Source organism: Physcomitrium patens, chromosome 4 (assembly GCF_059467195.1).
Source record: "Physcomitrium patens ecotype Gransden chromosome 4, ASM5946719v1, whole genome shotgun sequence".
In the NCBI taxonomy this organism is placed as follows: domain Eukaryota; kingdom Viridiplantae; phylum Streptophyta; class Bryopsida; order Funariales; family Funariaceae; genus Physcomitrium; species Physcomitrium patens.
This window is the reverse complement of record NC_143413.1, coordinates 9,225,344-9,247,239: the sequence shown is the minus strand read 5'-3', so window position 1 is coordinate 9,247,239 and position 21,896 is coordinate 9,225,344. Positions and strand designations below refer to the sequence as shown.

At 47.1% G+C, this 21,896-nt stretch overlaps 2 protein-coding genes across 7 annotated transcripts; one reads left to right on the top strand and one right to left on the bottom strand.

Annotated features, from left to right (window-relative positions):
* The first annotated feature begins 398 nt into the window (after positions 1–398).
* Positions 399–5,373, top strand: LOC112281083 (auxin response factor 8). Of its 3 annotated transcripts, none has more exons than XM_024517254.3 (5): positions 399–1,333; positions 1,797–2,689; positions 2,823–3,444; positions 3,636–4,807; positions 4,978–5,373. In XM_024517254.3, exons 2-5 carry the CDS (start codon positions 2,106–2,108, stop codon positions 5,018–5,020), a joined length of 2,421 nt encoding a protein of 806 aa, XP_024373022.1. In that variant the 5' UTR covers positions 399–1,333; positions 1,797–2,105; the 3' UTR covers positions 5,021–5,373. The 3 variants fall into 3 exon arrangements, with proteins under 3 accessions (XP_024373022.1, XP_024373024.1, XP_024373023.1); XM_024517256.3 differs by having other exon boundaries at positions 3,636–4,812; XM_024517255.3 differs by having other exon boundaries at positions 3,636–4,835.
* Positions 5,374–9,122: 3,749 nt separating this feature from the next.
* LOC112281036 (auxin response factor 8) lies at positions 9,123–14,334 on the bottom strand. Of its 4 annotated transcripts, none has more exons than XM_024517172.3 (5): positions 13,164–14,334; positions 11,807–12,697; positions 11,052–11,673; positions 9,689–10,860; positions 9,123–9,518 (listed from the first exon to the last, which is right to left on the bottom strand). In XM_024517172.3, exons 2-5 carry the CDS (start codon positions 12,388–12,390, stop codon positions 9,476–9,478), a joined length of 2,421 nt encoding a protein of 806 aa, XP_024372940.1. In that variant the 5' UTR covers positions 12,391–12,697; positions 13,164–14,334; the 3' UTR covers positions 9,123–9,475. The 4 variants fall into 4 exon arrangements, with proteins under 4 accessions (XP_024372940.1, XP_024372942.1, XP_024372943.1 ...); XM_024517174.3 differs by having other exon boundaries at positions 9,661–10,860; positions 13,164–14,209; XM_024517175.3 differs by having other exon boundaries at positions 9,684–10,860; positions 13,164–14,209.
* Positions 14,335–21,896: the final 7,562 nt, after the last annotated feature.

Here is a 21,896-nt window from a genome sequence, read left to right as displayed (position 1 = left end):
CTTGGCTCTCCCAAGAATTTCTTTATACACAGATGTATAGGGAATGATGGTGGAGGACGACCCACCGGGAGGACCCCACATGGCCGCCATCCCATCCATAGCTCTGTTGTAGCAGCACCCGCTGCAGCAGCAGCAGCAGCAGGCACCAGGAAACGCTGATCCGTCTGCCTGCCGTAGCCTGGGCTGGCTGTAGTAGCTCTTTACCCTCTCCTGGCCGCGTCGTAGACTACTCAGTGCCCTACTACTCTATAGTGGTGTGCGTGTGTGTGGGTAGAGTCGCAGCGGGTGAGAGGAGGTTGCGTGAGTGTGTAAAATCTGGATGGACGGTACTTGAACCGATCTTGGTCGAGCGGAGGACGGAGGGAAGGAACTAGGGCACACGGGGTAGCATTTCGACCATTATGGTTTCCCTCATTTCTGTGTCTTATCACCGTTGTCTGTGTCGGAGTGTAGAGCTGGATTTGTTCATCCGGATGTCGGGACTGGAGTTGAGCAATCAGTGAGGTTTTCCTGAGGGTGGTGTGGGCTTGCGGACTCATTCTGCTGACCAATCGCGGCTGCTTCATCGTCTTCGTTCATTTGGAAGTGTGTGTAGGCCGCGGAAGGTAGTTCCTGAGCGTTAACGAGGGTTGCAAGCGTTTTTAGGTTCTGGGTTATTCAAATTTGGGCAGCTCCTCGACTCGGGTTGTGGCTGTTCATCCCACAGATACTGTGGATTTGCCTTCTTCGGTTGTCTGTACAGTGTAGGGTTCACGGTCGCGCTTAAACACACTTCCCTCTCCGGTTTGGGTTGGAGGAAGAGCTCAATGCAACAGTCTGGCTAGGGCGTCTCCTTTAGGGTCGCGGTTAGAAGCTATATATATATATATATATATATCATCACTTCAGCAACTAAGTTGATTAGCGAGAGATTGTGTTCATGGCAAGAAAGTGAACCTTGCGATGACGAGATGCGAGTTGGAGAAGGGTATCTGGAAGTAGTGAGCTGTCAGGTAAGTGAAGCGGTGGGCTTCGTGAGGTAGAGGAAGCAGATAATGGTGGGTGAGGCACCATCGTGAGAGATTGGACAAGATCTTTCAGTCTTAATTGCTCGTTGGAGTTCAGAACGGCGTCGACGGAGTCATCGTGGGCCATTTCGAGCACGATTTGAGCGACATGCGATTTGAAGAGGTAGCAGCGACCGAGGTGGGCGCGCCTGTACGGCATGAGCCGAAGCTTGTGACAGAGTATCGGGGAGGGTAGGAGTTTGATACTCCCCGGTGGAGCTTGCGGATCCGAGGTGGGAGAAGAAGAGCTATCAGGGAGTGTTGGTTAAGGCATCGTGGAACCCTGGGTGAGTGAATTGGTGCTAATCCACGCATCATATTGTTTGTCACAGCACATAAAGTAGACTGGATGGCTTGATACACAGTGCTTGACGACTCTAGCCACGATGTAACCAAAGCTGTCCGGGTAGGCGGGTACTCCTCCTATTTTGGACAGTTGTGAATAGTGTGTCTGCAACCGGTTCTGCGGGAGTAGTAATTAGTGGTGGTCGGAGGCCACAACAGAGGCATGTAAGCATTGGCACGTAATGTGTACTTTCCTAGCTTTACATGTATTGCCTAGTTTGGATCGGCAATTTGAGTTGTTAATGGGAAGTGTTTGAGGTCCTCTATCATGCTTAGAGAGTTGAAGTACATAGGCAAGATATGTGGTAGATGGAGGAAGCCGACATGGATAGTGCTGTTAGGACTGTAGATAGTTTTGTGTGATCGTAGACTGACTAGTTCTGATGACGTCGGAGGGTGTATCAGGCGCTCAGTTCTGGGCTTTTGGGTGGTTAGCCGTACGGCGTACGGGGCGGGTTGGCGCAGCTCTTGCTTCTTCAATCTGTTGCGAGTCGAATTGGATATTCGCTGGCCAATCTCTCCAGGCAAAAGCCTCGTGGAAGCAGCTGGTGGAATGTGGGCATGAGAAGGATCTTTGAGACGAATGCTGTCTAAGACCGGATCCCTGGGTTTTGGAAAAGGTGGCACAGAACAAGAGGGCATTGCGCACTGATAAGGTATAGTAGAAAGCAGTTAGCGATTGCACCGTCTCAGCTCCCCGTGTCCTGGCTCGGTATGCTTGAGCCAGGGTTAAGGTTATCGATGGGCATCAAAACCGAAAAACTGGGTGACAGCGGAGGGCGTGAGAGGAGCATGGCAAGCGGGGTAGGGGAAAGCGTGGATCGGCTGGATGCGCAGCTGTGGCATGCGTGTGCGGGAGGCATGGTTCAACTCCCGCAGGTGGGTGCGAAAGTGATATACTTTCCTCAGGGGCACGGAGAACAAGCTGCGACGACTCCTGATTTCTCCGCATCGATGGGTCCGTCAGGAACGATACCGTGCCGAGTAGTGTCAGTAAATTTCCTGGCGGACACGGAGACGGACGAGGTGTTCGCACGAATGCGGCTGCAGCCGGAGGGACTGCATGGATTGAACGATATGACGGAGGAAGCCCCATCGTCCCCTCCTCCCGAGAAGCCGGCCTCGTTTGCGAAAACGCTGACGCAGAGCGATGCGAACAACGGAGGAGGATTTTCGGTGCCGCGGTATTGTGCGGAGACAATATTTCCGCCTCTGGACTACTCGAGCGATCCTCCCGTGCAGACCGTCTTGGCGAAGGATGTGCATGGAGACGTGTGGAAGTTTCGGCACATATACAGGTATGAGGTGCAATTGCCATGGTTGAGTTGGATTCGGTGTGTGGCATGGGTGGTCGCTGGGATCGGTAGCGGTAGTTGGATGAGCGTGGAACGGAGTGGACTGTAGGCGCTGATGGGTGTTTTGAATGCACAGGGGGACCCCAAGGCGACATCTGTTGACGACGGGGTGGAGCACGTTTGTGAATCAGAAGAAGCTGGTAGCAGGGGACGCGATCGTGTTTTTGCGCAGCGCTTCGGGGGAGCTGTGTGTGGGAGTGAGACGGTCGATGCGGGGCGCGAGTGGCGGGGACTCGTCGACATGGCACTCGTCTGCTAACGCGACGCGGGCATCGCGTTGGGAGGTGAAGGGGACTGAGAGTTTTTCGGATTTCTTCGCCGCAGTGGGCGACAATGGTCACGGGGGATCGAGCAACGGGGTGTCGAGATCAGGGAGTCAGGGTGCGTCGACGACGAGCAGCTTTGCGCGGAACCGCGCGCGTGTGACTGCGAAGTCTGTACTGGACGCCGCTGCACTTGCAGTGGCAGGAAAGCCGTTTGAGGTTGTGTACTACCCACGTGCGAGTACAGCAGAGTTCTGCGTGAAGGCTGGTCTGGTGAAGCAGGCCCTGGATCATACGTGGTACGCAGGGATGCGATTTAAGATGGCATTCGAGACGGAAGACTCGTCCAGGATCAGTTGGTTCATGGGAACGATCGCGGCGGTGAAACCAGCGGATCCCCTGTTGTGGCCGAATTCGCCATGGCGCGTCCTTCAGGCACGTGCTGTGTGGTGAAGTGTGGTTGGGTGTTGCCGGGGAGATAGTGTGTGGGATTGGGGATTGGTGGACGCATGAGTTGTTTGGGAAAGCGGGGGTGGATGGGTGGAGGGGCAGTGATGTGTCGGCATGGGGGGGTGTTTGTGGGTGTGGAAGGTGCTGACGAGGTGGTGGCAATGGTGGGATGGCAGGTAACATGGGACGAGCCGGACCTGCTGCAGGGTGTGAGCCGTGTGAGCCCTTGGCAGGTGGAGCTGGTGGCTACGCTGCCAATGCAGTTGCCCCCGTTCTCGTATCCGAAGAAGAAGCTGCGTGCTGTCCAGCCCCAAGAGCTGCAGTTGCAGGCACCCGGGCTGCTGAACCTGCCGCTGGCAGGGTCGAGCAGTTTCGCGGGGCAGTTGCCGACCCCATGGGGCGGCCCTGCACTTTTAGAAAACGCCTCTGCAGGCATGCAGGGAGCCAGGCATGATCGCTTTAACGGGCCTCCATCCATGGATTTCCGGTATAGTAATTACAAACGTGCTCGAGAGCACCCGAGCGAGAACCAGTACGCGGAGCAGGGGCAGACTTCTCCCGCCGGTAGCGCACGGGTGGTGTTGAGCGACCCCCTATGTGGTGACAGTCACCACCAGTTCTCTTTTTTGAGCAGCGGACAGGCGCACAATGGTGGGCAGCAGCAGCAACAACAGCAGCAGAGCTCGCAGATGTCGGGTAGCGGGCTGACGATGGGGCTGATGCCAGGTGGGAGCCCGACGAGAGATGACGGTGGGAGCAATTCGAAGTCGAAGTTGAAGAGCAGCCCCGCTCCGACAACGTTTTTACTGTTTGGGCAGTCCATCGACCCGAGCAGCAACTCGAAGGCTGCGCAGGAGCAGTGCGTGGCATCGGCGAGCAGCTCTGTGGAGGGGTCTTCTCTGTTCCAGGAGGGGCTGCGAGTTTCGCCGACGAGTTACTCGTCGTCGGATAACACGTTGGAGCACAAGGACAGGATGAGGAGATTCAATGCGGACCTGAACGGCGCGTCGGGAGGGACGGGGGATGGGGCGATGTCAAGGTACCGGCAGAACGAGGGCGGGCCGTGGCCAGAGCTGTCGATTGGGACGGAGGTGGGGAGCTTGAAGTGGTTTAAGGAGCAGCGGTTGGAGAAGGAGAAGGGGTCGAACGAGGCGCTCCAGCACTGCAAGGTGTTCAGAGAGGGCGATGAGGTGGGGCGGACGCTGGACCTGGCGAACTTCAAGTCGTATGAGGAGGTGTACGATCGTTTGGCAGGGATGTTCAGCGTTCCGGCAGCGAGTTTCAAGAATCGAGTGGTTTACCAGGATGGCGAGGGGTGTACGCTGCCAGTGGGTGCGGAGCCATACGGGTAGGGTGAGACGCCAACTGGAGCTGACGTGAGTGGTGTCACATACATGTGTAGTGATGTGTAGAATAGTTTGAGAAGAGGTGGTGTTTACACATGGTGGAGGGTATGGGACGAGTGGGTAGGCCTGGGGGAGCGACAGCAGTGATACGTGGGCGTGTTGGTGATGGCAGGAACTTTGTGGCAGCCGTGAGGCGGCTGACAATTCTTCCGTGAAGAAGGCAAATGGGGGTTTTGGGTGTGCGATCATAGCTCAGTAGGTCTTTTTTACATGATATAAGAGTAGATTTGGAAGAACGTACGTACCGGCAGTAATGAGTGATGGGGCTGGCTTCGTTGCAATGGGTGGAGTGTGAGACGTGTTCCCGTAGATTATGGTGGGGGAGGTGGCACGGGAGGGTTGTGGATAAGAATTGCACAAACCGAACGTACGATTTCACACAAGGGTGGAGTGGAAGCCATGCAGGGTATATGTGTGTAATACAGCTTTCGCCGAAGTGGACAAGTGTAAAGCGTTCCAGGGTTTGAGATGGAATGATTTTGTGACTAATGCAGTGGCACTTCGATTATTACATTGTGAACGTGGAATGGGTATGATGATTTTGGAGAGTTGCATCTGCGTTGGTGTTGTGACGGACAACGATTAGTGGAGCGGAGTGGGGGCGGGGGGGGGGGGTGTTGTGGACGAGGATGGCAGAGTGCTTGATGCTACTATATTACATTTGTGAGTGGAATGAAATGAAATTAATCTTCATCAGAATAAATATGTTGTTTTTGTTTCTATTAACTTGAATCTCTTTTATACGCATGTGAAGAACTAGCAATATTGGACTTCTTTATTTACTTTTAATAGGTCTTGAATGCAATTTGAGACCACACTAAAGAAATGGATTTATTTCATATATATTTTTTCTTACACAATCCATGAATTCTAATATACAGAAACAAAAAAATAAAAAATCAATGAAAATAATATAGTTCAAATAAGTAAGAAACGTTTCATCATCTTGTGCATTTTTCTATTACTTTTAAATTGCAATGCAACATAATTGTACACTTATGATATGCTATGTAAAACAAAAAAAACTTCAATAGTTGTATTTGTGTTAGTTCATTTGCAAGCATACATAGCATTGCTTATATATATATATATATATATATATAAATAGAATGGCTATTGCTAAAGACAAGAATATTAGAGGCTCTTAAAACTAGACTAAGAACAAAAAAGATGTTGACAAGAGTGAAGGTCTCACTCTTGCCTTCATATATACCATCTAACAAGGAGATATATGGCAACATTCTGTAGGACTCCTCATATGTATCTTACTTGCAAAATAAGCTTTCTACATGTGCGCCATATGGTCAACTTGTTGGCCATGTTTTCAACCTATTAATCACCTACAAATACGAAAATGTCAATTTGTATCTATAAAACTATATAACTGCAAACTAGTAGCCATTGGTTAGCATGACCTCATTCCAAAATTCCACATAAAATTCTGTATATTCACTGCATATCTCACAATCACATGAATCTCAGTGCCATATTTCATCAAAGTTCCTCAAAATACCCAGTGTGCTGAAGTGTACAAATGGATACAGTGAACATATATGTGCACATATTATGTGTAATAAAGGATGTGAACAGCTGTGTGTACATGCAAAGAAAGAGCCTTAACTAGTGTACATTTCCAAATCCACCCTCCAATAGTACCTATATTTGATGAATGATAAGGTACCAAGCTGACTACAGAAATCAACTCTACACTGCACAGCCTAGGCCATCCCTTCACCAAGTCGACAAACAGCGACTTCACACTTCCAATCCATTTCACTTCTCCCTCCACCAAGCTGTGCCGCACATTCAATCTCGGCCGTCAACAACCCTACAGGATTACCCGTGCGCAATTCAGTGGCACTCACGCTCAGCACTGCGGCATCCACACATCATTCACACGCACTTAACCTCAAGCCCCAACCCCAGATTCCTGTAATGTATGCAATGAGGAAACAGACATGACTTCCAACTCTGAAAACAATTCTCTGCCGCTAGTTGCCATCATTGCAGGTGCTGCCCGACATCTCGAAACTGATAATGGTTCAAAATTTAGACCCATCCCTCCATTTACCGACCAAACGAACCCATCACCTCAAAGAGGTAGTGCATGTATACTAAACGCCAATTGTGCCCTCGCACGACATTACGTTTCATCCCCAACTCTCATTTCGAAATAGCGCGTAGCTTGAGAGACATTAAGTGCGATGCAAAATCTAATGATTACAACAATCAGTAACCAGCTGACGAATTGAGGAACCACACGAACGATCGATACAACGCAAGACGTTCATACACACGATCTTCCAACAAATGGCTCCCGACACAACAAACTCATCCGTGATCACACTCGATAAAGCCTCACTTAACAAGCTCAGCAGAAGCTAAATAGTAAAACTAACGGAACTTAAAAAGCTCCACGACACATCAGCTCAGTCACAAGCTGCCACAACAACCGTTCGGCTCATTTTACGATTAAACCAGCAAACTCAAGCCAAATTTCGTACCATCGACTATATTAAGTGCAGGCACCACGCTGGCCAGGTTTAGGGTTTAGGGTTCAGTCCATCCATTCAACAAAGATCATAAGAACAAAAATCATAATCTCAAACACGTCATGAAAAAAACCGAACCCCAACTCCACCCAAACAAAAACGAGATCGAAATATGAAATGAAACAACTCCTTTTTTAGAGACAAATATTAGGATTATATTGTTGTTTGCTACAAATTAATAGTTAGAAGGAAATAAGAATTGGCTCTTGCTATTTCTGTAGCATGAGTATTGACTCTGACTGTTTCACTCAGTAATTTCTTTACATCAATTTTGCAGGCTTGCACTAACTCATCATGAACAATTCACCATTGCAATTAGACTTGAATAATTGGGTGTTGTTGAAAGGACTAAGTCTTCAACAACAACTTGCTTGAAGAGGTGTTGGAATTAGTGGCGATGGACAACAACAAGTTGTCTTTTTGTAACATTGCATTCCATAAGTTTGCTAACTTGGATTAATTCAAATTGGATGAAAATTGCCATTGGATGATGTTAGGTTCAATTGGATAAGGTTAGCTTAAAGAATGGATGATGGTATATCAAATGATTAAAATTGATTGGGATGAAATATCACAAATGAATTTAAGTTAGAATAAGATGAAAACTTATGGATGAATATTCTTTGGATGAAAATTTGGATGAAAACTCATATGTAGATGACAAATTATTCTTAGATGGAGTTTTGGTCTACAAAAGAATTATAAAAAAATAATAAGAAGAAAAAAAATCCTCTAAGTATAAACTTAATTGTATGACTTATAAGTATAAATTGTGGTGGAGATTTTAATTATTTTATTAATCTTGACAGATTGAAGGATTATATAATAAGATTTAAGTAATAATTACATTTCATAAAAAATATTACATAATTCAATTGTTGTGAGCTGGACGTAATGGGGGATTATTTTAGCTCACATCCATCTTCAATACTAATCTATCTAGCTGAACTCAAAAAAATATAAGTGAACATGCAACAACAATACTAACTCGAGAAATGTTGACCAAATGAGGGATCATCTTGTTTATTGCTCAGTGAAGGGATTGACCCCTTGGTAAACAACTTGCAAATTGCAACCTGCTAAGACCGAGGAAAGAGATCAAAACAAATAGCAAGGACAAGCTGCATTAGCTCGGAAAGACTGAACGAAAGCTTCATCGATATAAACTCAAATAGCATTGAGGTCAAATTGACTCCATTTCCTTCCGCATGTCTTCTATTGCAAAATTACAGACCTTCAAGGGTTGGCTATGCTATCCACAACCGCACCATGATTTTCCATTAAACTGCGCAAAACCACCAGATTAGAGAAAATCTCCTCTAGCAGCCAACCACTTTGAGGTTGGCCGGATGCAACACAAGCTGGAAATTTTCACTAATGGACAAATACGACTCATCCATATATACATCCATTCCATGTGAACAATACAGTGACAATACTGCCACTGCATCCGTCCTAATCTCATTCCAACCCAACCCTGGAACGCTCTACACTGCTCGAATTCCACGACACCTGCATCAGACATGCAAACCCTCCTCGCCTTCCACTGCACCTGCCTGTCACTCAAACCATCAAGCACTCTGCCATCCTCGTCCACAACACCCCCCCCCGCCCCCACTCCGCTCCACTAATCGTTGTCCGTCACAACACCAACGCAGATGCAACTCTCCAAAATCATCATACCCATTCCACGTTCACAATGTAATAATCGAAGTGCCACTGCATTAGTCACAAAATCATTCCATCTCAAACCCTGGAACGCTTTACACTTGTCCACTTCGGCGAAAGCTGTATTACACACATATACCCTGCATGGCTTCCACTCCACCCTTGTGTGAAATCGTACGTTCGGTTTGTGCAATTCTTATCCACAACCCTCCCGTGCCACCTCCCCCACCATAATCTACGGGAACACGTCTCACACTCCACCCATTGCAACGAAGCCAGCCCCATCACTCATTACTGCCGGTACGTACGTTCTTCCAAATCTACTCTTATATCATGTAAAAAAGACCTACTGAGCTATGATCGCACACCCAAAACCCCCATTTGCCTTCTTCACGGAAGAATTGTCAGCCGCCTCACGGCTGCCACAAAGTTCCTGCCATCACCAACACGCCCACGTATCACTGCTGTCGCTCCCCCAGGCCTACCCACTCGTCCCATACCCTCCACCATGTGTAAACACCACCTCTTCTCAAACTATTCTACACATCACTACACATGTATGTGACACCACTCACGTCAGCTCCAGTTGGCGTCTCACCCTACCCGTATGGCTCCGCACCCACTGGCAGCGTACACCCCTCGCCATCCTGGTAAACCACTCGATTCTTGAAACTCGCTGCCGGAACGCTGAACATCCCTGCCAAACGATCGTACACCTCCTCATACGACTTGAAGTTCGCCAGGTCCAGCGTCCGCCCCACCTCATCGCCCTCTCTGAACACCTTGCAGTGCTGGAGCGCCTCGTTCGACCCCTTCTCCTTCTCCAACCGCTGCTCCTTAAACCACTTCAAGCTCCCCACCTCCGTCCCAATCGACAGCTCTGGCCACGGCCCGCCCTCGTTCTGCCGGTACCTTGACATCGCCCCATCCCCCGTCCCTCCCGACGCGCCGTTCAGGTCCGCATTGAATCTCCTCATCCTGTCCTTGTGCTCCAACGTGTTATCCGACGACGAGTAACTCGTCGGCGAAACTCGCAGCCCCTCCTGGAACAGAGAAGACCCCTCCACAGAGCTGCTCGCCGATGCCACGCACTGCTCCTGCGCAGCCTTCGAGTTGCTGCTCGGGTCGATGGACTGCCCAAACAGTAAAAACGTTGTCGGAGCGGGGCTGCTCTTCAACTTCGACTTCGAATTGCTCCCACCGTCATCTCTCGTCGGGCTCCCACCTGGCATCAGCCCCATCGTCAGCCCGCTACCCGACATCTGCGAGCTCTGCTGCTGTTGTTGCTGCTGCTGCCCACCATTGTGCGCCTGTCCGCTGCTCAAAAAAGAGAACTGGTGGTGACTGTCACCACATAGGGGGTCGCTCAACACCACCCGTGCGCTACCGGCGGGAGAAGTCTGCCCCTGCTCCGCGTACTGGTTCTCGCTCGGGTGCTCTCGAGCACGTTTGTAATTACTATACCGGAAATCCATGGATGGAGGCCCGTTAAAGCGATCATGCCTGGCTCCCTGCATGCCTGCAGAGGCGTTTTCTAAAAGTGCAGGGCCGCCCCATGGGGTCGGCAACTGCCCCGCGAAACTGCTCGACCCTGCCAGCGGCAGGTTCAGCAGCCCGGGTGCCTGCAACTGCAGCTCTTGGGGCTGGACAGCACGCAGCTTCTTCTTCGGATACGAGAACGGGGGCAACTGCATTGGCAGCGTAGCCACCAGCTCCACCTGCCAAGGGCTCACACGGCTCACACCCTGCAGCAGGTCCGGCTCGTCCCATGTTACCTGCCATCCCACCATTGCCACCACCTCGTCAGCACCTTCCACACCCACAAACACCCCCCCATGCCGACACATCACTGCCCCTCCACCCATCCACCCCCGCTTTCCCAAACAACTCATGCGTCCACCAATCCCCAATCCCACACACTATCTCCCCGGCAACACCCAACCACACTTCACCACACAGCACGTGCCTGAAGGACGCGCCATGGCGAATTCGGCCACAACAGGGGATCCGCTGGTTTCACCGCCGCGATCGTTCCCATGAACCAACTGATCCTGGACGAGTCTTCCGTCTCGAATGCCATCTTAAATCGCATCCCTGCGTACCACGTATGATCCAGGGCCTGCTTCACCAGACCAGCCTTCACGCAGAACTCTGCTGTACTCGCACGTGGGTAGTACACAACCTCAAACGGCTTTCCTGCCACTGCAAGTGCAGCGGCGTCCAGTACAGACTTCGCAGTCACACGCGCGCGGTTCCGCGCAAAGCTGCTCGTCGTCGACGCACCCTGACTCCCTGATCTCGACACCCCGTTGCTCGATCCCCCGTGACCATTGTCGCCCACTGCGGCGAAGAAATCCGAAAAACTCTCAGTCCCCTTCACCTCCCAACGCGATGCCCGCGTCGCGTTAGCAGACGAGTGCCATGTCGACGAGTCCCCGCCACTCGCGCCCCGCATCGACCGTCTCACTCCCACACACAGCTCCCCCGAAGCGCTGCGCAAAAACACGATCGCGTCCCCTGCTACCAGCTTCTTCTGATTCACAAACGTGCTCCACCCCGTCGTCAACAGATGTCGCCTTGGGGTCCCCCTGTGCATTCAAAACACCCATCAGCGCCTACAGTCCACTCCGTTCCACGCTCATCCAACTACCGCTACCGATCCCAGCGACCACCCATGCCACACACCGAATCCAACTCAACCATGGCAATTGCACCTCATACCTGTATATGTGCCGAAACTTCCACACGTCTCCATGCACATCCTTCGCCAAGACGGTCTGCACGGGAGGATCGCTCGAGTAGTCCAGAGGCGGAAATATTGTCTCCGCACAATACCGCGGCACCGAAAATCCTCCTCCGTTGTTCGCATCGCTCTGCGTCAGCGTTTTCGCAAACGAGGCCGGCTTCTCGGGAGGAGGGGACGATGGGGCTTCCTCCGTCATATCGTTCAATCCATGCAGTCCCTCCGGCTGCAGCCGCATTCGTGCGAACACCTCGTCCGTCTCCGTGTCCGCCAGGAAATTTACTGACACTACTCGGCACGGTATCGTTCCTGACGGACCCATCGATGCGGAGAAATCAGGAGTCGTCGCAGCTTGTTCTCCGTGCCCCTGAGGAAAGTATATCACTTTCGCACCCACCTGCGGGAGTTGAACCATGCCTCCCGCACACGCATGCCACAGCTGCGCATCCAGCCGATCCACGCTTTCCCCTACCCCGCTTGCCATGCTCCTCTCACGCCCTCCGCTGTCATCCAGTTTTTCGGTTTTGATGCCCATCGACAACCTCAGCCCGGGCTCGAGCATACCGGGCCAGGACACGGGGAGCTGAGACGGCGCAATCGCTAACTGCTTTCTGCTAGAGCTTATGTAGGTCTACTGCGCCGTCCTGTTCCGAGTGACACTCTCCAAACCTAGGGATGCGGACCTACGTAGCGTTCGTCTCAAAGGTCCTTCTCATGCTGACATTCAACCAGCTGCTTCTTAGATGCTTTGGTCTGGGGAGGCAGACTTGCGCAGACTCCAATTTTGTTTGGGACGAATTCTACATGCCAGACTTGCTCCGCCCCCATGCACCGTACGGGCAACCACCCAAAAGCCCAGAATTGAACGCCTGATACACCCTCAAACGTCATTAGAACAGGTCAGTCTACGACCACACCAAACTATCTTCACACTCCTCACAGCACTTTTCATGTCGGGTTCTTCCATCTGCCCCCCACGTCCTCCCTATGTACTTCAACTCTCTAAGCATGATAGAAGACCTCAAACACTTCACATTACCAACTCAAATTGCCGATCCAAACTGGGCAATACATGTACAGCTAGAAAAATACACATTAGATGCCTATGCTCCCATGGATCTGTTTTGGCCTCCGACCACCACTAATTACTACTCCCGCACAACCGCTTGTAGGCACCCTATTCCTAGCTGTCCAGAATTGGAGGAGTACCCGCCTACCCGGACAGATTTGGTTACACCACAGGAAGAGGCTTCGAGCACTATGCATCAAGTCATCCAGTGCACTTTACGTGCTGTAACAATAATATGATGTGTGGATTAGCACCAATTCACTCACCCAGGGTTCCACGATGCCTTAACCAACACACCCTGATCGCGCCCCTTCTCCCACCTCAGATCCGCAAGCTCAACCGCGGAGCATCAACCTATTACCCTCCCCTATACTCCGTCACAAGCTGCGACTCATGCCGTACAGGCGTGCTCACCTTGATCGCTCCTATCACTTCAAATGGCATCTCGCTCAAATCTAGCTTGAAATTTGCCACGATGATGCCGTTGACGCCGACGTTAGCTTAACCGAAGTTAGGAGTTAAGGATTCGTCGAATCAATCACGGTATTCACCACCACAACTGTGCTCTGCTTCCTTAAGTGCACGAAGCCCTCCGCTTAGGCCAACCAACAGGCCACGTCTTGCAGAAACCTCTCTCCTACTTGCATCTCCTCATGACGAGGTCCACGCTCCTTCGCCTCTAGGAAACCCTTCCCCGAGGTATGGCGACGCAAAGCGAAGAAGATCCAGAGCACAGAATGCCAGTGGGGGACGGAAACCCGGTTTGCGTAGTGGTACAAACCCAAGACTAGACTGGTAGGCCGATAGGTTAGATATCTATTAACAGCTGCATCAACCTTAAACTGGAGCATAAGAGGGAAAGAGTCCCTACTTCGACCGTCGAGTTCAGATTAGACAGATGTTGGAGTCAGTCGAGTGCACGGCATGTAAGACATGAACCGAAGGACCTCTAACACAAGTTTAAAGCCAAGGGTGTGGCAGTAGGTGACCAAATTTCCAAGTCCTTCACTCACACTGATAGCGCACACTTAACTAACCCAACCCTTTCAGGACTTATATAAAGGCAGGCACTTAAACACCCACAGGATGACGAAGTACCGGAGTGGCTTGCTGTCCCAACGCATCTGTTCTCAATAACCACAAAAACCTATCCGTCAACAGCACGCCGGTCCCGACATCCGCATGCGCAAATTCAGTGCTAAACTCCGACACAGACACCTGTGCTAGGACACCAAAACGAGTTAGCCATGATGCTGATGTGACAGTCCGTGTGCCCTAGTTCTTTCCTCCGACCCCTCCTCAACCAAGATCGGTTCAAGTACCGTCCATCCAGATTCCACACACGCAACCTCCCCTAATTCGACACTGCTGCACCCCAGAGTAGGTCAGTGGGAAGTCTACGACGCGGCCAGGAGAGAGAGAGTGAGAGCTACAACGCCAAGGGCTACGGCAGTCCGTGCTGCAGTGGTTGCTGGTGCCGCAGCAACAGAGCTATGGATGGGATGGCGGGCATGTGGGGTCCTCCCGGTGGTCGTCCTCCGCCATTACCCTCCTCTGCCCATCTGCGCCTTCCCACACTGAGTAAAGAAAATTCGAGGACCAAGGTCCGAAAGTATCTATTCGTAAGTCAGTTGTCCTCGTCGCTTGTCCTGCTTCTGTCTGGCTTTCTGTCTGTTCTGTTATCCTCTCTCTGCTAATGATGCTCCCCGTTCATCGTGACTGGACCTCTGCTGTGCTACAGACAAATCCACGCTCATTGAACACACACACATACACACACACCCACCCCCTCGATGCACAGGATGCATCGTCCTTTCACCCATTCCCCCTCTCCCGCTGGCCTAGTCGTCCATCCACCGCGCGCTGCTCCTGTGCGGTGAGCGCAGACAGTACCAGACGCCTCCACCCTGCTTATCCGCTCCTTGCCCTTTTACCGCGCTACAGTAGTGGCGGATTTGCCTCTAGGTTTCTTGCGCTGCGTTGCATTCAATCTACTCGAAAATTTCTTCCCCGTATTTTATTGACAAAAACAAACAAAAAAAACTCCCTCGTTTGTATTTGATACTGTGAATCCGTGATAATATACCCCGTGTCCTGATGACAGCTATTCTCTTCCACTATCACAGTCACTCTCTTGTCCATTTCAGGGTCAATAAGTAGCAGCCAAATTTTGCAGACAGACATCCCCAATCAATCCCACTGTTCTGCTTTTTTCATGCATTATTTTATTTAACCATTGTTTTGAAGATCTACATCAGAGCTGTTTCAAACGAATACCTCTAAAATACTCCTTCGTTCATCCTCCTTTAAGCAACTGTGGGCCCGGATTTTTTAGGGTCCCCACTAATCGCAAAATTGCTGTGGTTACCACCACTGATGGATGAACAGTGTTTCGGGATCGATGCAAATGCAACCACAGATCTACACTGCAGAGATGACAATGTCGTTCCCTACCTGAACGTGATGAGAACTTCCATGACCAGATGGGAACGTACGCCTGTGCCTTTGTCTCTTCAAGATGTTCCTGCAGCAAGGTGTTCCTGTTTGTTTTTGTCATGATGTACTGAGATTGAAAAAACATATAAAAATAAAAATATCTTCTCTATTTCTTTATTTGACTTCATATGTATTGAATAAGAAAAGAAATGTCCAAGTATTTCACCATGTAAATAATGTATTAATGAATTGTGGGAAATACATAATTTGGGGTTGTTCACAATTACAGGTTATAAGCATAAGTGGCAATGTAGTGTACCATTTGCATGTATGGTAGACTCATTATCATTACTGTAATATTAATGATAGCAATACTGATCATGATACTTTGCAGCATGTGCGTGCATATTTTACTAATTAAAAATAAATTGAACTTGGACCTATTCTCAAATAAATAAATAAATAATGTCAAAGAGTTAATTGCCTGACAACAACACCAATGTAGAACCAAACCAACAGCAACAGACAATGTAATGTTTTCCATATACAACTATGTTTCACATCATATTCTGAATACCATTCAAATAATAATGTCAGTCATGGACCCACATGCACAATCAAATGTTCAATCTATCTTAGAATTTGTGTAATTGTATTTTTACTTAGTAATTACACATACACAAATTCTAAGAGTCACATGTTCTGTGTGATTGTACAAAATCCCCAAAAATAAATTTGAGATGTATTTTTTCACATTACCACTTATCATTGTTCAGCTATTGTTTTCGTTTTCCGTGAGGATGTTTGGGAATTCTACACGTAATTCAACACGGAGGAATTTTTGTGTGCAAAAGCTGAATTACTGTCCAAGCAGAACACCTAAAGTACAAGTAGTAGCATAAATAAGAACACAATTCATAATTGAACAAAAATAAAGCCAATAGAAACATGGCTGTTATCTTTAGTAACAACTTGAACCTCTTCATATGATTTTTCTTATTGTGCAGAATTATTATTATTATTATTATTATATATATATACCTAATCTATCACTCATGAAACTCACTTTGAATTATGTAAACTTGTCAATATCATTCATTCATTCATTTTAGCAGTGATGAGACAGCTGTGACATTGTGGAGCACTCCATGCCTTGGGATTTTCCAAAACGGGGGAACAACCAACAGGATTGAATTAAAGACCCGAGGAACTTGAATGCTCATGCGTTTGTGCTTTCTCCGTCCCGTTGGGGCCTTGCCTTGAATACCACATCAAAGGCTCAATCATGGCCATGCTCCCAGTTTGTAGAGCCCTCGACCCCGTCTACGAGCAGGGAGGCTGCACACAGCTGACGGCAGTCATGGGCTCTTCCTTTCTTCGTCCCATCATTTTTCTCCACCCTTCTCGGCCCGGTCCCAGTGCACAAATCAATGTCTTCTCATGTTCCTTCAGCCAAAGACTTTCTGACTTGGGGCATTTGTCCAGCCCTCCCCCGGCACTGTTCCACCGGATGCCCGTACGGTGTTAGGGGATGCCGCTCTGCTTCTGGATTTTGCATCACTTGATGGATGAATGCATACGTGGATGAATGGGTTTCATGCGCTGCCAGGAGCGACGTGAGAACGTACCCAATTCCGTGTAAGTCGCACACTGGAAGTTAAAATTCAATGCGGGGGGGGGGGAGGGGATAGAATTCGTATTCAGTTACCTCCGGATTAGCTCCATGCTCTCGGTCATCGTGCGCAGCCCTTATCTCACTTTGGAATTTACAGCTTCTGTGAGGGGGTTCTGGCGTTGGGAACGAGGTTTCATCGTTCCAATGATTGGGAACGTGGTGGGGGCGGTTGAGAGCGGGTGTTAAGGGCATGGCTTCTGATGCAATTGGATCCTCCTGGTGGCGCAGGGAGGATGGGTTGTAAGCAGATTGCTTCAGATATCCCCTTCGTTTTCAAAACTTGGATGATGATGTGTGCTCCCGGGGCACCGGCGGGGGGGAGGGAGGATGGGAAATAAAAAATGAAAACCACATTCATAACAATATTAGAGACGAAAAAAGACAAAAGGAAAATGGGGACATTTGTGTGCTTCCAATGGATGACCAATGTGCTCATGTGACCACAACATTATGATGACAAAGATCGAAGGGGGGGAAGCACACGAAGAAGGCTAAAAGTGAAACTGAAGCAAAAGGGGGGGGGGAGTGAGCTAAATCCTACCAGGATCAAATGGACAGAAAAGGGTCACATCCACGGACATGGGTGGGTACGTTCATCGACAGTGGATGAAAGGAGGGAGGATGGTTGAGACAGTCAGTCACCATCAGGTCCCCTAAATGGGTCAGTCACGGGCACATATTGAATGAGGGGGGACTATAAAGTAAAGCAAGCAAGGGCAAGGTGGGGGGGGGGATGCTGTTCACCAACATCCATAATGGCAGGCGTGTGAGAATGTCTGGTCCTTTGCACTCAATGAGAGGGAGGGAGGGAGTGAAGGAGGGAGGGAACCATGGGCACGCACAAGAAGAAGACATCATCATGAAATGACAAAGGGGCTGAGATAAATTAGATAAACAAAAAAAGGACTTTGTTCTCTTTATAAGAAAAAACTCATACCTTTTTCTTTTACTATTTCCTTGTACCAATTTTAAAAATTTATGAAAACTTGTTGTCAGGTGAATGAGACCGAAGTTTATCATGAAATGTCTCTTCTGTTGAATCTATAAGTTTCAAGCTGCCACGTGTATTATTTTTTTAAGATTTATCAAAACTAAACAACCCTAATACATATTAATGAGAGAATTAAACGATTTTATGAAAATGTGGATAACCTGCTGTGAACATATATTTCATCTATAAATCTTTGTGTAGTTATTATGTGGGTGCCAATGCACCTAAAATTAGAGGCGCATTGTTGCATCACACCACCAGCGTGCTCAGAGTAAAAGAATGAATCTATGTACATATGTTTGTGTAATGTATTGTATACATACAAACATACATACATACATATTTACCGGTACGATTTTAATACTGTATTCTTGTTTCAATATGTTTTTAGCATGTTTTTCTTTTTTCTTTTTTCTTTTCTCTTTTTTTTTTTTTTTTTTTTTGGAAGTGCTAGTTGGTGAAATTGTGCTTTTCACTTGAAATATAATCGTTTTCAATTTGATCTGTAGCCCAGAATTTACTCAAACTTGTATTTAAGGCTTTGAACACCCACATATAGTGTAATCTGGCACTTTACAATAGCTTTGAAGCAAAAATGCAACTAAACTTGTGTAACAACATGATCATTATTTTTCTGTTATTTTCATAGTTTTCTATCTAGTGTATCATGTGCTACAACATCGTTGAATGTCATATTTTTCCTTTAATTTAAAATTGTAATGTTCTTCGATGCTTCACAAAACAATAAATATCATGCAGGAATTGGATGATCAACAACACTGCAGAATAGTATCTTTCTTAGGCGATGGATTATCTGTTATGTGCGTTGAGAGTGTCACTAAATAAATGCAAGTATAAAAATAATTACAAATGTTAAGTAATTGAAATATTTTATTTTTCTTAAAAGGTTAGTTGTTTATAAAAGTGATTATTGGTAGGAAGAGCTTTAAAATCGAACTACAAATCGATATCTATTCAAAGTGTTGAAAGGATTCTTCTCAAAAGTTGTTTACATACATGTAAGTTACTGATTATCAAATCTATATATACATATATATATATATATATATGAAGATATAAAAATGATAATAAAAATATAAATAGATAAGCTATTAAAAATACTAGCTATGAAGTAATTAATGTTTTTATTCAAAAATCACAGATTTGCACAAATTTTCAAGGGTGGTTCTACCATTCTCTGTGAAATCATGCATACAGTTTAACTATCAGATGTGATTGTAAACTTTTTTGCAGAGTGCAATGTGTTCATCATTGATATATATATATATATATATAGGTGTCCTATAAGTTGTTATATAAGATTTATAACTTTTTGAAAGAAAAGCATAAAAACATGTTAAACAAATTTGACAAATAACTCACATATTTAACTCTCTACCATGTTTGCTAGTATGTTTATGATATATACACACTGAAAGTTTAATATATCATTGAAATAAACGAAAAATAAATAAATATGGTAGCTATGTTAAATTAAAAATAGCATTTGTTATTTTGCACATACACACCTACAACTAATCGTCCTGAGACCTGCCACACAGATTAATACATTTGAATTTTGCACATTTGACAATTCTAACTATTATCTAGAAACTTACGAAATTATTATTATTTTTGGATATATCTAGCAAATTTTGGCATCACTTCTCAAATCTTTGTAAACACCACTTCTTGAGAAGGTTTCATGCAATTCTTGAGAACGACACTATTCATATTATGTAGGGAAAAAAGAAAAAAGAAAAGTCTTATTTTATTCTAATTTTTTCTTACGGCTTGTTGGGTATTTTTTTCAAAGTGTAAAACCAACAGTGCCATGTTAAGCCACACATGATGCTTGAAATAAATACAATTTTTAATATTTAGAACATATTAGCATAGAATACGCTTGAAACCAAACATCGGAGTTGGTAATCATGAAGATTGAGATTGGAGAATCAATTAGATATTTTATGGGGTTTTGATGAAAGTTACATAGCTTTGTTGGCGATGATTGGATGTGCAAGAATGAAAGAATAATAATAATAATACTAACAATAATAACAAACCTGACCTCATTTGTGATTTCAGATGAAATTATATATTAAAAAAAAAAAAAAAAAAAATTGTAATCTAATGACAATGAGTTACTAATGTTTTGAAATAAAGAACACAAAAGTTTGCTAATTTTTATGTATATATATATATATATATACAAATACACATAACATGGGATATGTTGGATCTCTCCAAATTAAACACTTCGAAAACTAACCTCAAGGAAAATATCCAACCAACTCTCGTCATACATCGGAAATCCGAGCCAAAATTGCAACTAATCAAATAGAATGCGACGAGAACGCAACGTGAGCATGTCTGTCGATCTTTAGACGGGAAAAAGACGAAACTACGAGGAGGAGAAGGGGGGAACCCGAACCAGAACCAAACAATCTCACGCAGTGCTTGTCTGGCCGAGTGTGTATGTGATTGATGCGTTGCCGAAAGTTGGGTGATTGTCAACAAAGCGCGAGAGAAAAGGAGGCGATGCACCGCTCGCCAGCCTCCGCAAGCATGGAGAAGGGGAGGGGAGGAGGATGGCTGGGAATAGCGCACCTCCGCAGGGGATGTTACGGGCAAATATAGCCTACCCATTAAATTTCAAAGCAGCCTGGTGGTGTGGACAAGACATGGTGGACAGAATGTCCGAGGCTTCGCAATAACCCCCAAGTCCAAAAGCCGCATTACATGCCGCTACCATGGCTGCTTCAACCAGTGCCCGCCTCCGTCTCGGGCGATTCCTTGGAAGCTTACTGCGACCGAGTTGCTGGGCCCGGCACATCCGGCTTTGGCGTTTTGCTCAAGAGTCCATCGCCCCCCCCCCCCACCCTCCACCCCCTGCTGTTTTCCCTTTAGAAATTTGTCCGGAGGGCCCATGTCTTGGGTTGTCAAAATATTTAGGCAAAGAGAAATATCGACAGAGTGAGAAACCGAGCGAGCGAGAGAGGGAGTATTTTTTTTGTTGCGTCATGGTGTGCACTGCGATCCACCATCTCCATCACAGCGGCTTAGCAAATCTCCCACGTGTTTCCTATGACCACGACCACTTTAGTGGGCTTGGTGGGTGAATGCATGTTCTGCTGACTTGGAGACACCACGACGGGAACCCACCGAACTTTCGACGGACGGTAGAACGGATGTTGCTGCTGGCATCGGTCGTCCACTTGACGACATGTACGCATCCCTATGTCTCTCCCTCTTATCCTCGTGCTTCTCCATCCCAAGCACTCATTTGTTTCCTTTCCTCTCTCGACCGATGTCGTTGAATGGTTCGCGCAAGCAGGTTCTGATGCTTGTTTTGTTTTGTTTTTGGATTATTCGAGTTAAGAAGAAGAAAAAAGATTTAGGTTTGAAGGAATCCTTATCAATAATGAGGTGGTATCTCAAGCACACAGATTAAGACAGGACATCCGGTCTACTGAAAAGATTGCTGAGAGGAAGATTTAATAACAACTTCAAAGGTAATGTTCACGTAAGTAGTTGTCATTTTTATAAACTGGACACATTTCTCTTCAAAGTTATTTTTATTTTTATATTTTTTTAAAAAATACATAAACATTCGTATTTGAAGATAAGGAGCAAGATCGTACTTTAATTTTAACACTTGATATCCATGGCTGTCGATATTAATTTTTGCATGATGCCCCATTCATTCATTAACCTCAAGTACCTCCACCGGTTCAGTGGAGGGGACAGGGAGGGCATGGTAAATGCAAAAGCTGGCTGTTGCCTTCTTACACGATTGCATGGGGCCAAGTGTGGGAGCCAGCACAGATAGAACTCTCCATACCCTGCCACGTCAGATACTAAAAGTACACGTCAGATTCAAAGCACATAGAAAGT